The sequence below is a fragment of the Schistocerca piceifrons genome, chromosome 2 (assembly GCF_021461385.2).
Source record: "Schistocerca piceifrons isolate TAMUIC-IGC-003096 chromosome 2, iqSchPice1.1, whole genome shotgun sequence".
Lineage (NCBI taxonomy): Eukaryota > Metazoa > Arthropoda > Insecta > Orthoptera > Acrididae > Schistocerca > Schistocerca piceifrons.
Window position 1 is genome coordinate 248,557,677 of NC_060139.1, and position 13,759 is coordinate 248,571,435.

General features: G+C 45.0%; 1 protein-coding gene across 1 annotated transcript in view; it reads left to right on the top strand.

Annotated features, from left to right (window-relative positions):
* The window catches only part of LOC124777671 (juvenile hormone acid O-methyltransferase-like), a 68,581-nt gene extending 56,030 nt beyond the window's left edge, over nucleotides 1-12,551 (top strand). Inside the window, exon 6 of the mRNA XM_047253152.1 lies at nucleotides 12,255-12,551. Coding sequence (XP_047109108.1) covers nucleotides 12,255-12,442 — 188 coding nt within the window. The 3' untranslated portion in view covers nucleotides 12,443-12,551. The remainder of the gene's footprint in view (nucleotides 1-12,254) is intronic.
* The last annotated feature ends 1,208 nt before the right edge of the window (nucleotides 12,552-13,759 follow it).

Consider the following 13,759-nt stretch of genomic DNA (forward strand, 5'->3'; position numbering starts at 1 on the left):
TTGCTTCCGATAAGCCGCAATTCCGGGCTCGAGTCCCACTCCACCACAAATTTTCATGTCGCAAACAGCTGATGTCAATATACACTGAGGTGACAGTCTTGTGGTAGCGATGTGCACATATGCAGATGGCGATAGTATCGTGTACGCAAAATATAAAAGGGCACTGCATTGGCGGATTTTTCATTTGTAGTCGGGTGATTCATATGAAAAGGTTTCCGACGTGATTATGGCCGCACGAGGAAAATTAAGATTCTGAATGCGGAATGTTAGTTGGAGCTAACGCATGGAACACTGAATGTCCGAAATCATTAGGGAATTCAATATTCCGAGATCCACAGTGTCAAGAGTGTGTCGAGGATACTAAACTTCAGGCATTACCTCTCACGACGGACAACGCAGTGGCCGAAGACATCCTTCGCTTAACGTCCGAGAGCAGCGGCATTTTCGTAGAGTTGGCAGTGGTAACAGACAAGGAGTTCCATCTACTACATCTACATGGTTACTCTGCAATTCACACTTAAGTGCGTGGCAGAGGGCTCATCGAACCATTTTTATACTACTTCTCTAACATTCCACTCTAGAATGGCGCGTGGGAAAAAGGAACACCCAAATCTTTCCGTTCGAGCTCTGATTTCTCTTATTTTTTTATGATGAACATTTCTCCCTAATTAAGTGGGGCCAACAAAATATTTACGCATTCAGAGGAGAAAGTAGGTGACTGAAATTTCGTAAATAGAATTCGCCGCAAGGACAACCGCCTTTGTTTCAGTGACTGCCACCCCAACTCGCGTATCTTATCAGTGACACTCTCTCCCTTATTGCGCGATAACACGAAATGAACTGCCCTTCTTTGCACTTTTTCGATGTCCTCCGTCATCCTACCCGGTAAGGATCCCATACAGCGTAGCAATATTCCAGGAGAGGACGGACAAGTGTAATGTAGGCTGTCTCTTTAGTGGGTTTGTCGCATCTTCTAAGTGTTCTGCCAACAAAGCACAGTCTTTGTTTCGCCTTCCCCACAGTATTATCTATGTGGTCTTTCCAATTTAAGTTGGTCATAATTGTAATTCCTAGGTCTTTAGTCGAATTGACAGTCCTTAGATTTGTGCGATTTATCGTATACCCAAAATGTATCGGATTTCTTTCAGTACCCATGTGGATGACCTCGCACTTTTCTTTATTGCCAATTGCCACTTTTCGCACCATACAGAAATTCTCTCTAGATCATTTTGTGATTGGAATTGATCGTCTGATGATTTTACTAGACGGTAAATTACAGCGTCATCTGGAAACAATCTAAGGGTGCTGCTCAGATTATCACCTAGGTCATTTATATAAAACAGGAACAGCAGGAGGTCTATGACACTACCTTGCGGAACATACTTCTGTTCTACTCGATGATTTAACGTCTATCGCTACGAATTGTGACCTTTCTGAGAGGAAATCACGAATCCAGTCACGCAACTGAGACGATACTCCATATGCACGCAATTTGATTAATAGTCGCTTGTGAGGAAAGGTATCAAAAGCCTTCTGGAAATCTAGGAATATGGAATCGATCTGAGATTCCTTGTCGACAGCACTCATTCCGTGTGAAATAAACCCAGGAATCAATGTCGGACGTACGACGAACGTATCCGTTAGGACAATGCGGCGAAATTTGTCGTTAATAGGTCATGGCAACAGACGACCGACGCGAGTGCCTTTGTAGCGCATCTTCTGGGTTCATGACTATATAGGTTGGACCCTACGATTGGAAAATCGTGGCACTGTCACACAAGTCCACATTTCATTTGGTGAGAGCTGATGGTAAGATTCGAGTGTGGCGTAGATCCGTCGAAGCCATGGACCCAAGTTGTCAACAAGGGACTGTGCAAACTTGTTGTGGCTTAGTAATGGAGTGTGGTCAAACTGAATTAATGGGTTATAGTTATGTTCGGCTACTTGGAGATTATTTGCAGCCATTCATCGGCTTTGTGTTCCCAATCAATGATAGGATTTTCTTGGATTACAATGCGCCGTGTCATCGGGGCACAACTGTTCGCTATTCGTTTGAAGAACATTTTCGACAATTCGCGCAAATGATTTGACCATTCAGATCGCCTGACATGAATTCCAGCGAACATTTATGGGACATAATCGAGAGGTCAGTTCGAGCACACAATCCAGCAACGGCAACAATGTCACTGTTACGGACGGTTCAGATTCTCTGTAGCGGGCTTCCACGAATTGTTGAGTCCATACCACGTCGAGCTGCTGCACTGCACCGGCCAAAAGGAGGTCCGATACGATATTAGGAGACATGCCATGACTTTTGTCACCTCAGTGTATAGTCGCAATAGGCGAATCTGTTTCGCAAATTTTCTGTTTTGTTTGTAAATGATCGTGATTATGTTTGCATAAACATAATGGAGAAGCCGCCGCTTTTAATGCTATCACAGCACACAAGGATAGTAAATAGCGATTTAAAATAGGATACTTGTATACTCTTATTCTGCTTGATTTTAAATTACGTCGTGTATAGACGATCGACAGTAGATGAGGAAACCGACGTTCACAACTTAAGTTCACTTCTAAAGATAGGACAGTGACCAGAAATAGGATAATCAACACTCAAATCACTTTGAAATATCAGTATTTCTTCTTTAAATGTGTGTGAATTCCTGAGGGACCAAACTGCTGAGGTCATCGGTTCCTAGACTTACACATTACTTTAACTACTTAACTCTAAGGACAACAGTCAGACCCATGCCCGAGGGAGGACTCGAACCTCCGGCGGGAGCGGCCGCACGATTAGTGACATGGCGTCTCCAACTGTGTGGCCACTCCGCGCGGTTCAGTATTTCTTCACTATCATAATTCTGAGTACTTTAGAGAAATGAAACCACTGGTTACCTTCGAACTGTGTGCAAAAATTTGCTAGTTAGATAACAGAAATTATTATTGTGAAGCTTAAACAGGCTGACTTGAAACATTACTTCACTGAGTATCCAACATGCCTGGGTATACAATCATTTAAATTCTGGTAGTCCAGTCCTCCTTTCCCCCTCTGTCTGTCCATTTCCTTCTTCTTCTCTCCGTCCACCTCTTCCACCTGTCACTCTCTCTCCATCTGATCCCGTCCGTCTCCACTTGCTACTCCCTCCCCTCTTTGTCCCACTCCTATCTCTTCTCTCTGTCCACCTCCTCCAACTGGCACACTCTGTCCATCTTCTCCCATTGTGCTACTCCCTCCTGTCTTTTTTCCTCTCCTCGGCACCCTCTCTCTGTCCATCTCCTCTTTCTATGGGACGCAGTCAAACGAAAATCGAACGTCCGCCTGAGTGGGACCATAAAATGGTTCCATTCAAAAGCAATCACCACATGCGTTAAGACATTTATACCACTGGAGGACGAGACGATCAATACATCCTAACGACTGAAAACGACATTCACGTATGACTTTCCTCAGGTCGACAAGGGTGTGAAAATCACACAGTGAAAGATCTGGGTCGTCTCCAGACACGACTTCACTGGTCATCGGGGATCATTTAGCAGCGTGACTCATCACTGAAGACAATTCTACTCCAATGAAGCCAGAGGGGATACCAACCTGATTGTTGCCCGCCATGTAGCCTGATAACCAGGAGTGATGGTGTGGGGTGCCATTTCTTTTCATAAGGACTCCTTTGGTTGATATGTCGACGACATTCTGCGTCCTGTTTTGACCCCTTTGTGTCAACCCACCTTGGGCGTACATTTTAGCCTTAATACCCGCCTGCACACAATGAGAGTTTCTACTGCTTGTCTTGGTGCTTGCCACAGCCTTGCTTGGCTAGCAAGGTCACCGCATCTGTCCCCAATTAAAGTTTTGAGCATAACAGGCAGAGCCCTGCAACCATTTCGGGATTTTTACGTTCTAATGCGCCAGTTGGACGACATACCTCAAGAGAATATGCAACACATCTATCAATCAATGCCAAGCCAAATAACAGCTCCCATAAGGATCAGAGGTAGACCAATGCGTTTTTCTTTGCTCAATTTCTGAAGCTCTTTCTCCTGAATAAATCATCCAGTTTTTCTGAAATTGTATTTGTTCATCTGTACATGTAAATTACATCTATCAGTTTCTGTCCCATTCGGATAATTCGTTGTTGGTGTACACTTTTATTTGTTAAAATTTTTTAGTGTATGTCCATATCCTCTTCGCCCCCTTCTCCCTATCCATCTCCTCCTCTGTGTCGTACAATGACATTTGTAGGTATGTAGGTACATTCAGCGACATATGTGGGTTGTTGTTGTTGTTGTTGTTGTGGTCTTCAGTCCTGAGACTGGTTTGATGCAGCTCTCCATGCTACTCTATCCTGTGCAAGCTTCTTCATCTCCCAGTACCTACTGCAACCTACATCCTTCTGAATCTGCTTAGTGTATTGATCTCTTGGTCTCCCTCTACGATTTTTACCCTCCACGCTGCCCTCCAATGCTAAATTTGTGATCCCTTGATGCCTCAAAACATGTCCTACCAACCGATCCCTTCTTCTAGTCAAGTTGTGCCACAAACTTCTCTTCTCCCCAATCCTATTCAATACCTCCTCATTAGTTACGTGATCTACCCACCTTATCTTCAGCATTCTTCTGTAGCACCACATTTCGAAAGCTTCTATTCTCTTCTTGTCCAAACTGGTTATCGTCCATGTTTCACTTCCATACATGGCTACACTCCATGTATATGTGGGTACTGTCTGCTAAATACGTTGCGAATAGAGTTAGTACATAAGACGTAATAAATTTAAACGTTATGACGTCACGCCTCACGCGACTGTGTTGCTGCATGAATGGCGAAAATGCAGTAAATGAGGTTTTTTTCCCTTTCTTCATTTTGCGGAGGTTGTAAGCGAGAAAAAGTTTCTTGAAAGTGTTGTGGGTTGGCAGGAGAGCCAACACCGGGTACTAGAGGAAGCCGAAAGGCAGGCGTTTTAGCTCACGCAGGCTGGCGTGAGGTTTGGAACAGGACATGGAAATTAGACTTTAGAAAAACGGACGTAGCTGGTGGAATACTTAACTTTAATCCATTAATGATGAGCGTCGCTCTTGACTGTACATGACTCAGCATCAATAGTAACTGGTAATGGCGCCTTGCTAGGTCGTAGCAAATGACGTAGCTGAAGGCTATGCTAACTATCGTCTCGGCAAATGAGAGCGTATTTTGTCAGTGAAACATCGCTAGTAAAGTCGGTTGTACAACTGGGGCGAGTGCTAGGAAGTCTCTCTAGACCTGCCGTGTGGCGGCGCTCGGTCTGCAATCACTGATAGTGGCGACACGCGGGTCCGACGTATACTAGCGGACCGCGGCCGATTTAAAGGCTACCACCTAGCAAGTGTGGTGTCTGGTGGTGACACCACATCCCTCCCTCGCAAATCGGCGCACGGTTGTGGCATAAGGCTTCCGCCCGCCGTGGGAAGGACCCCATGTTGACGTATGCGACGAAGTGGGGAGCCTAACAACAGGCGAGGCTGTGCCACCCGCACCCTGCCATTCGGACCGAGGGGAGCTAGGAAACGCCTGAAAACCTGCTCCAGGGTGCACGCCAACATGCGGTGTATGCGCCCGCAGAGAGACAGGAGGGGCCGAAGGGTCGACCTCCATCGGGCCGGGGCACACGACGGGCGAAGACGACATATGGTCCGGAGCGGGCAAGAGTTCCATGGCGGAGGACAACTGGTCACGGGAAGCGATCGGCGGCGCGTGACCCAGGGAGGCGCCCGGCGGTTGCAGCGACGCGTCCACTGCGGGCGTCGCCGGCGGGAGAACAGGCGGCGGCGGCGGCGGCGGCGGCGGCGGCGGCGCGGCGGCAGCGGCGGCGGCGGGTCGCCATGGGGCAAAATGGAAGGCAGCGTCTGTAACACCTGGGGCAGAGGCGAGCCAGTAGATGGGTCCCCAGGGCGCTGACCGGACGGCACCGTCGCTGAAAGCAGACGGGGAGCGGCAGATCCCGTGCGACGACAGAGGCGCAGCTGATTGAGATGCCGACGCACCTCACCAGAGGCCCCCAAAACCAGATACATAGCGCGGCCGAGGCAGTGAAGAATGCGCCCTTCGAGCCAACACCGTGAACCTCGATAGTGGCGGTAGTAGACAACGTCGCCTGGGGCAAAAGCAGGTGTCTGCCGCTGCACAGGAACCTGATGCGGCGGATGTAGCAAAGACATCAAGTTTCGATGAGGGCGACCGTGAAGCAACTCAGCCGGCGAGCGACCATCTCGGGGCTGAGAGCGATACGAGGACAAAAAGAGCAATAACGCGCCCTCCCGAGAATGCGACTCTTTCAACTTCAACATCTGTGACTTGAAAGTCCTGACCAATCGTTCAGCGGCACCGTCTGACTGTGGCGAAAACGGCGCGGACGTCAGTTGTTGAATACCATTGGCCTTGCAGAATGACTGAAATTCTGCGGACATGAATTGTGGGCCATTGTCGGAAACAATAGTCTGTGGAAGACCTTCAATGCAAAAGATAGCGGATAACGCTTGGATGGTGGCAGATGACGTCGTGGAAGACATCCGGACAACAAAAGCAAAATTACTGAATGAATCTACCACAACCAACCATCGAGCATTCCAGAATGGACCAGCAAAATCGATGTGTAAGCGTTGCCAAGGGGTAGCGGCTTTTGGCCATGCAAAGAATTTCCGCGGTCGTGCTGATTGTTGTTCGGCACACACCATGCAAGAAGAGCACATATTCGTAATCGCGGCATCGATTCCGACCGAAGTACAGTGCTGACGAGCAAGTTGTTTCGTTCTCACTATACCCCAATGTCCTTGGTGGAGAAGCTGTAAGACAGAGGACTGTAACGAACGTGGGACCACGACCCTGGACTGATCATTATGAGAACGCAACAGAAAAACACCACGTCGTACAAAACGTCTCTCCTTGTGAACAAAAAATCGGCGAACCAACGGGTCCCCGATCCGTGACTTTGACAGGGGCCATTGAGTAGTAACAAAACGCAGAACGGTAGCAAGGACAGGGTCGGCAGCTGTGGCTGTAGCTACACGACGAAAATCAATCGGAAACGATTCGACCACGTCGTCGGTTTCCGAATCAATGAACATGCAAGCAAGTTCGGAGGAATCGAATGCTCTATCCTCAGCAACAGGCAAACGGGACAACGCATCGGCGTTTCCGTGCTTAGCAGTGGACCGATACAAGATATCGTAGCGGTACTGCGAGAGGAAAATAGACCAGCGAATGAATTTCTGCGCTATACGTGGAGGTACAGGCTTGGTCGGATGAAAAAGCGATGTCAAAGGTTCGTGGTCTGTGATGATGGTAAAGTGACGACCATACAAGAAATCATGAAACTTTGTAACACCAAATACGAGAGCCAATGCTTCTTTCTCGATCTGTGAATAAATTCTTTGTGCAATTGCATCACGTACCATAGTATCTGAATAAGGGAGTCCACATTGACACTCTAAAGCACAATCCCTAGTAAGGCCTTGCAAGGTTGCAACCCACTCACGATTAGTCTGACCTGCCGTACGTTTTGTGCGAAAGAAGGTATACCGTTTGGCAACTACATTGACTGATTCTTTGAAATATGCATCTAATGCAGACAAAATTTCTTCGTAGGACAGAGTTGCTGCGTCGCGTCGGGGAAATAATTTGACTATCACACGGTACATGTGCACCCCGACGGAGGACAATAAAAAAGGCTGCCGCTCGTTACCTCGAATTCTGTAGGCGGCGAGATGGAATCCAAATTGACGTGACCACTCCGTCCAGCTTTCCAGTGTAGCATCAAAAGGACGAAAAGGAGGTGCAACTGCGTGTTGTGGCTGCGTTAGCGGTGGAGCGGCGGCCGCCGCATCGTTTTGCATTGCACGTTGACCCTGGACGAGCTGCCCAAGGGCATCCAGTAAGGCCTGCGTCTGCTGATTCTGTAAGCGATAAAATTCGGACAGTACATTGGAGATGGTGGCGAAGCCATTACACATGTAAATCAGGGCAGTATAGTTACGAACGCGGTGTTGCCTCGTCGCCAGTGTTGTGGGTTGGCAGGAGAGCCAACACCGTATTACTATAGGAAGCCGAAAGGCACGCGTTTTAGCTCACGCAGGCTGGCGTGAGGTCTGGAACAGGACAAGGAAATTAGACTTTAGAAAAACGGACGTAGCTGGTGGAATACTTAACTTTAATCCATTAATGATGAGCGTCGCTGAGAGACCTGCCGTGTGGCGGCGCTCGGTCTGCAATCACTGATAGTGACGACACGCGGGTCCGACGTATACTAGCGGACCACGGCCGATTTAAAGGCTACCACCTAGCAAGTGTGGTGTCTGGCGGTGACACCACAGAAAGTTTTAAATTATATGCAAAACTAGTTGCAAGTCACTGACAAGTGCTCTCGTCCTCGAATACTGGATGCGTGCATAATAGCTGTACGTTATGCAAAGTGTACGTTAGTGTGCAAGTACTGACGGAACACACTGATGATTGCAAAAGCACTGTATATGCATTTTAATCATATCAGATAGCAAATATCAACCAACATAAGCATTTCCATAAATATGATAAAGTTCAAAAATCAATGAGTAAATGGCTTTATCAAAGAGTATACGGTTTTCCCTAATTAACGTCACATTCTTGAAATCAGTAAGTATCTTGCACAATACTCGTTCTCAAGTAATCCATATTTTCCCAGAGGGTTCAATCTTTTTATGAAATTTCATCGAAATCTGTTCTGTGGGTTAGTAATAATAAAGTTAAATGTCATGCACGATGCGGCAGTTTTTAACGCATCTCAGTGTTTATGACTCCATATATCCTGACGTATGTGTCGTACAGTCATAAAATTTTTCACGTATATTCTGGGATTTATGCCAATATTCTCTGCAAAATGTGATGCGAATACAGTTAGTAAAAAGGATGCGAAAATGAACAGCGAAATAGTAGTAAGCGATAAACTTGTTTCCTTTCATTATTTTGTGGGAGTTTCTTAAAGGCTTGAAATTATGTTTAAAGTTTGTTGTAAGTCACTAAGTGCTCTAGTTCTCAATTACTGGATGAATAAAATCTGGGCATTCGCATGTCGTGTCCTACACTTCTTTTTCACCACTTTGATTTGCAGGGGTTCTTACCCCCGCAGCAATTCTTTCCTGACAGTAAGTGAAATGTCTACTTTGAAATCGGTTCACTGGTTTCGGAGAAGATGTGGAACATACATTTTTATATGTATGGATACATTTTTCTCCATGATTCGATTTTGTTGCAATAAAGCTTGTACATGGTCTCAAGCTACGTTGACATTACCAGTGAAAATCTCGTAGAAATTGGTGTAGTGGTTTTGGAGATTGATTTGTTGAAAGACAAACAAGCAGGCACGAAGGTTTACATGTTTGCTATTAGTACTCGTATAGTACAGTTGTTACCGTAGACATGCTTCCAATACTAATTTCATGAATCATGCAAGATTAACTTAATTTAACACTATTTCATTACTAATGTTTGTCTAGTATGCACAGCACCGCCGTTACAATACTGTTTCCAACAACGCATCAAAGGAAAGAACAACAACCTTTATAAATTCTAGTAACAAAAATACTATATCACATTTGAAAAGAAAAGAAAAGGCAACACGATATTAAATACCGTAAAAGATCGAAAAATAAAATAACGATGTTATTCGTTGCAAACTGCAATAATGCGAACTGTTGAGAAACTTTAAAAACTTAATTTAGTACCAGCACCTTATTTAATTTTGTAATGGACCATCATTACCATTAAAGATATAATGACTCCAGATGCAGAGGGTGTTGTAAAGAAATTCCTCAGAATGTTTTACGTGGAAACTCTTAAAGCTTTTTATGTAAATCAAACATTATGACATTCTACATCTTTATTCTTCATGTCTACCGATTTGCAGGCCTCTTCCGCAAGAGGGCTCCGAATTGTAGCGTCTAACGTGACGGTCTATTACCTAACTATGTCGGCGCTAACAAACAGCGTGCTGAAATGGAGTTTCGAATTCCACGATCCGTCCACTCACACGCAACCTCTGCCAGTCTATGCACGAGCTCTGTGACATCTGCAACAATCCGACGCCTTGGTTTCACCGTCATATCATTCTACATACAGTCTCGACTTGGCCCCATCCGGTTGTCATCTGTTCCCAGAAACTACAGAACACCTTCGATGGCTTCACTTTGATAGTGATGAAGCAGTGCGACCAGAGGTCAGCTTGTGCCTCTGTCGACAGAGTCAAACATTCCATAGTAACGGTCTCAACAAACTGGTCTCTCGTTGGGAAAAATTTGTTCGTCGCCAGAGTGACAATGTTGAGAAAAAATATTTAGCCATGAAAAATAAAGGTGATGAATGCTGATAACATTTGTTTTATTTAAAAAACTTAAAGAATTTTCATGCAAAAAATTCGTAGGCATTACTTTTCAGCATGCAGTCGTAAATGAGGCATAACGAACTTCAGTTTTATTACGTGTATTTACACAGTTAATACTTTCACTCTTTCCTGCTTTAACACAAATGCCTTATTGTGCTGTGCCGGCCGGGGTGGCCGTGCGGTTCTAGGCGCTACAGTGTGGAACCGCGTGGCCGCTACGGTCACAGGTTCGAATCCTGCCTCGGGCATAGATGTGTGTGATGTCCTTAGGTTAGTTAGGTTTAAGTAGTTCTAAGTTCTAGGGGACTGATGACCTTAGAAGTTAAGTCCCATAGTGCTCAGAGCCATTTTTGAACCTTATCGTGCTGAGGACGAGGTGCTGGCAGTCCTGAGCAGAGGATGGTATTGTCATCCGTTTTGGTAGTCCATACAATTCCCTCATACAATGGTTGCAACACTGAAGGACGAAGGTATCATTTGCACGATGTGTCGTTAGGACCATATGTAGAAAGAACTGATACAGTATAGTACAGAAGATAGTTGAAAGACATACGCAATGAGACGAACGGTAAAGACCTTATTCAAAGAAATGATGATTAATCGAAACCCTCAGCTGCCAACAGGTGTTGTTGATATGGCTCAATGGGGACAGCTGAAAATGTGTGCCCTGACCGGGACTCGAACGCGGGATCTCCTGCTTACATGGCTGACGCTCTATCCATCTGAGCCACCGAGGGCACAGAGGATAGCTTCCCGTGAGACCCACATTCCCAACTGTCCACAACCTACATTCGTAATGTTCCTAAAGGATATTTGCCCATTCACTCATTACTCACGCCAACTAAGGTGACGATTCCCGTGAGTGTTCGGGCAAAGTGTGCGCATTCGCACAGAAGGAGGTCAATGGCCGGATAGCCTATAACTATATGAAGATATTAACTGGTCAGAAAGAACAGATACCAATGATGACCATGCAGCTTCTCTGTAAAGAAATGATAATTAATCGAAACCCTCAGCTCCCAACAGGTGTTGTTGATATACCTCAATAGGGACAGCTGAAAATGTGTGCCCTGACCGGCACTCGAACGGGGGGTCTCCTGCTTACATGGCAGACGCTCTATCCATCTGAGCCAGCGAGGGCGGGAATCGTCACTTTCGTTAGTTTCACATCAAAGTAAAAGTGCAAATCCATATATTTTGTGTTACGCGTGGTTGCGTATGTGTGAGTGTGAGGTGTGTGTGTGGCATTGTATTATATCAAAAGTTCTCTACTCACCTTGACGTGCGATGAAAGTTCTACGCATTACTTTTTTTTTTTTTTTTTTTTTTTGCTCGCTCACTTCTTTTCCTTGCAATCCTTAGTCACATGCGAACGCAGAGACGTTCATTGTTACATATGTGGAGATCATTCTAACTCTTTTGTGATGTGCATAGGTCGGGCAGCATTAGTTATTTGTGGCTGGTGTAAATCATGCTGTCACAATGCTTCCCTCTGTACTACCTCCCTTCACTCTGCTCACCGACAGATACTGTCATGCATTTTAAATTTTCCTGCACAAGCGCAAGTAAGTTGCGATGAAAGGTTCGTCAGATACTGCAATATGTTTCAGAGCAGAATTCTTATCTCAGAGTACACCACCAAGTAACAGCACTTTTCGTCCTAATAGTATATGTGTCTGACACAGTTCCCGCGTTACATACAGAGACTCAACTGTTGGAAACAGATATCTATGTGTGATTATGATACTTTTATTGTGCTCTTACATGGATTAAAATACGCTACTTTGCCTACACATGATCTAGCATCGTCTTCCCTAAAATTTTCTTGCTGTCTATATGTAGTAAATAGCAGACTTTTTTTCTTTATTTCAGGTATCTTGACCTCTGTCAACCCATTCTTGAATCGCATACCCGCGCACGAGAAGGAAGACTTCATGAACGCAGTATGGGAAGCCAACCTAAAGCAAAAGTCAATTACCATACGTCGTGACGAAGATACTGGGAAAACGAAGTTTTCTTACAACTTCCCTTGTATCCTCTGCGTCGCGAGGAAGCCGTAGACGCATCTTAAATTAGCAGTTGATGATGCAGCATACGAAAGTTATTGGAGTCAAAGTAATATCAAGCACAAATCTGTATTGTGAAATAAACTGATCATAACCTATGAAATTGTTCGGCTATTTACTGTCATGTTTAATCTCTCACCTGTAGCCCTACTTCAGCAGAGTTTTAAATCGGTGTCTGTGATTTACAATATCAAAGTTTCTATCGTTCCAGTGATAAATTCCTGAAATTCAGTTGTATCATTATATACCCTCAAAAGTTGCAGCTTCATTTTATAGCATGTTAATTGCGTAACGTTGCCCAAAAGCGCCAGTAAACATTTTAGGGTATGTTCTCGTAAAATCGAGAAAGGGACCACACAAGGTAGAGACTGAAGTATCACTCGCTGTCTTGATACGTCATGAGCTAAAGGAGGCTTCTTTGCATATAATCTTTGGGTATCGAGAAAAATTGACAGTAAATGTGAAAATAAAGCCATGAATACATAACAAGAACGAACATACGGTTTAAAGACATATTTCCTTTATGGGGAAACTCGCAGGCGCTCTTAACGAGACCGTTATACATTTACTTGGTTTCCCTAGAAATGAGACGTTTTAAATATTAAACGTCGTACACCTACACAATTTTAGATAGCAGAAACTATTATGCTTTACAACATTTGACAGGTATCGATGTTGTGTATTTGACTGTTGTGAATGCAATTTAGCCACCGCAGTATAGTTAATTAGCGAGAGAACACCAGTAAGACACTAAAAATCAGCAAAGTTTAAATACTGTTATACTCTTTCTGGGCACTTCGTGTTAGCTGTTTATCAGCAGACGGCATGTTTTACCTCTCTAAGCTATAGGTTGTCTACTTGGACACAGGGAACATCAGATCGACTGCAGCAGGGCATCATAATTGCACCAAGGACGCCACTAGGAAAGAGCAAGTCAAAAAGATCCCAGCCATCCCAGAATGAATTTCTCATGGCCGTAATAACATGGTAAACCAACAAGGGAATTCACATCACAACATGTTCCTCGGGGCATTGATTCTCCGCAGGAATAAAGGCCACCAAAACTACACTTTGACATAAACCAAAAGACCGAGAAGACGACCGAGGGCAAGGCACGACATCTAACGCCACATCCACTGGCTGGGGAAGCGACAATTCCTCTTGCATCCTCATCTACTAGATACCACTGTATAATAATACGAAAGAGTAATAACCAAAACTTAAAGGGAGGCTGTTGTAACAAGAGGTACAACTATACGACTGTTGCACTGTAGACTGCTCAAAGCTGAACAGCTAGATTTACGATCTGCA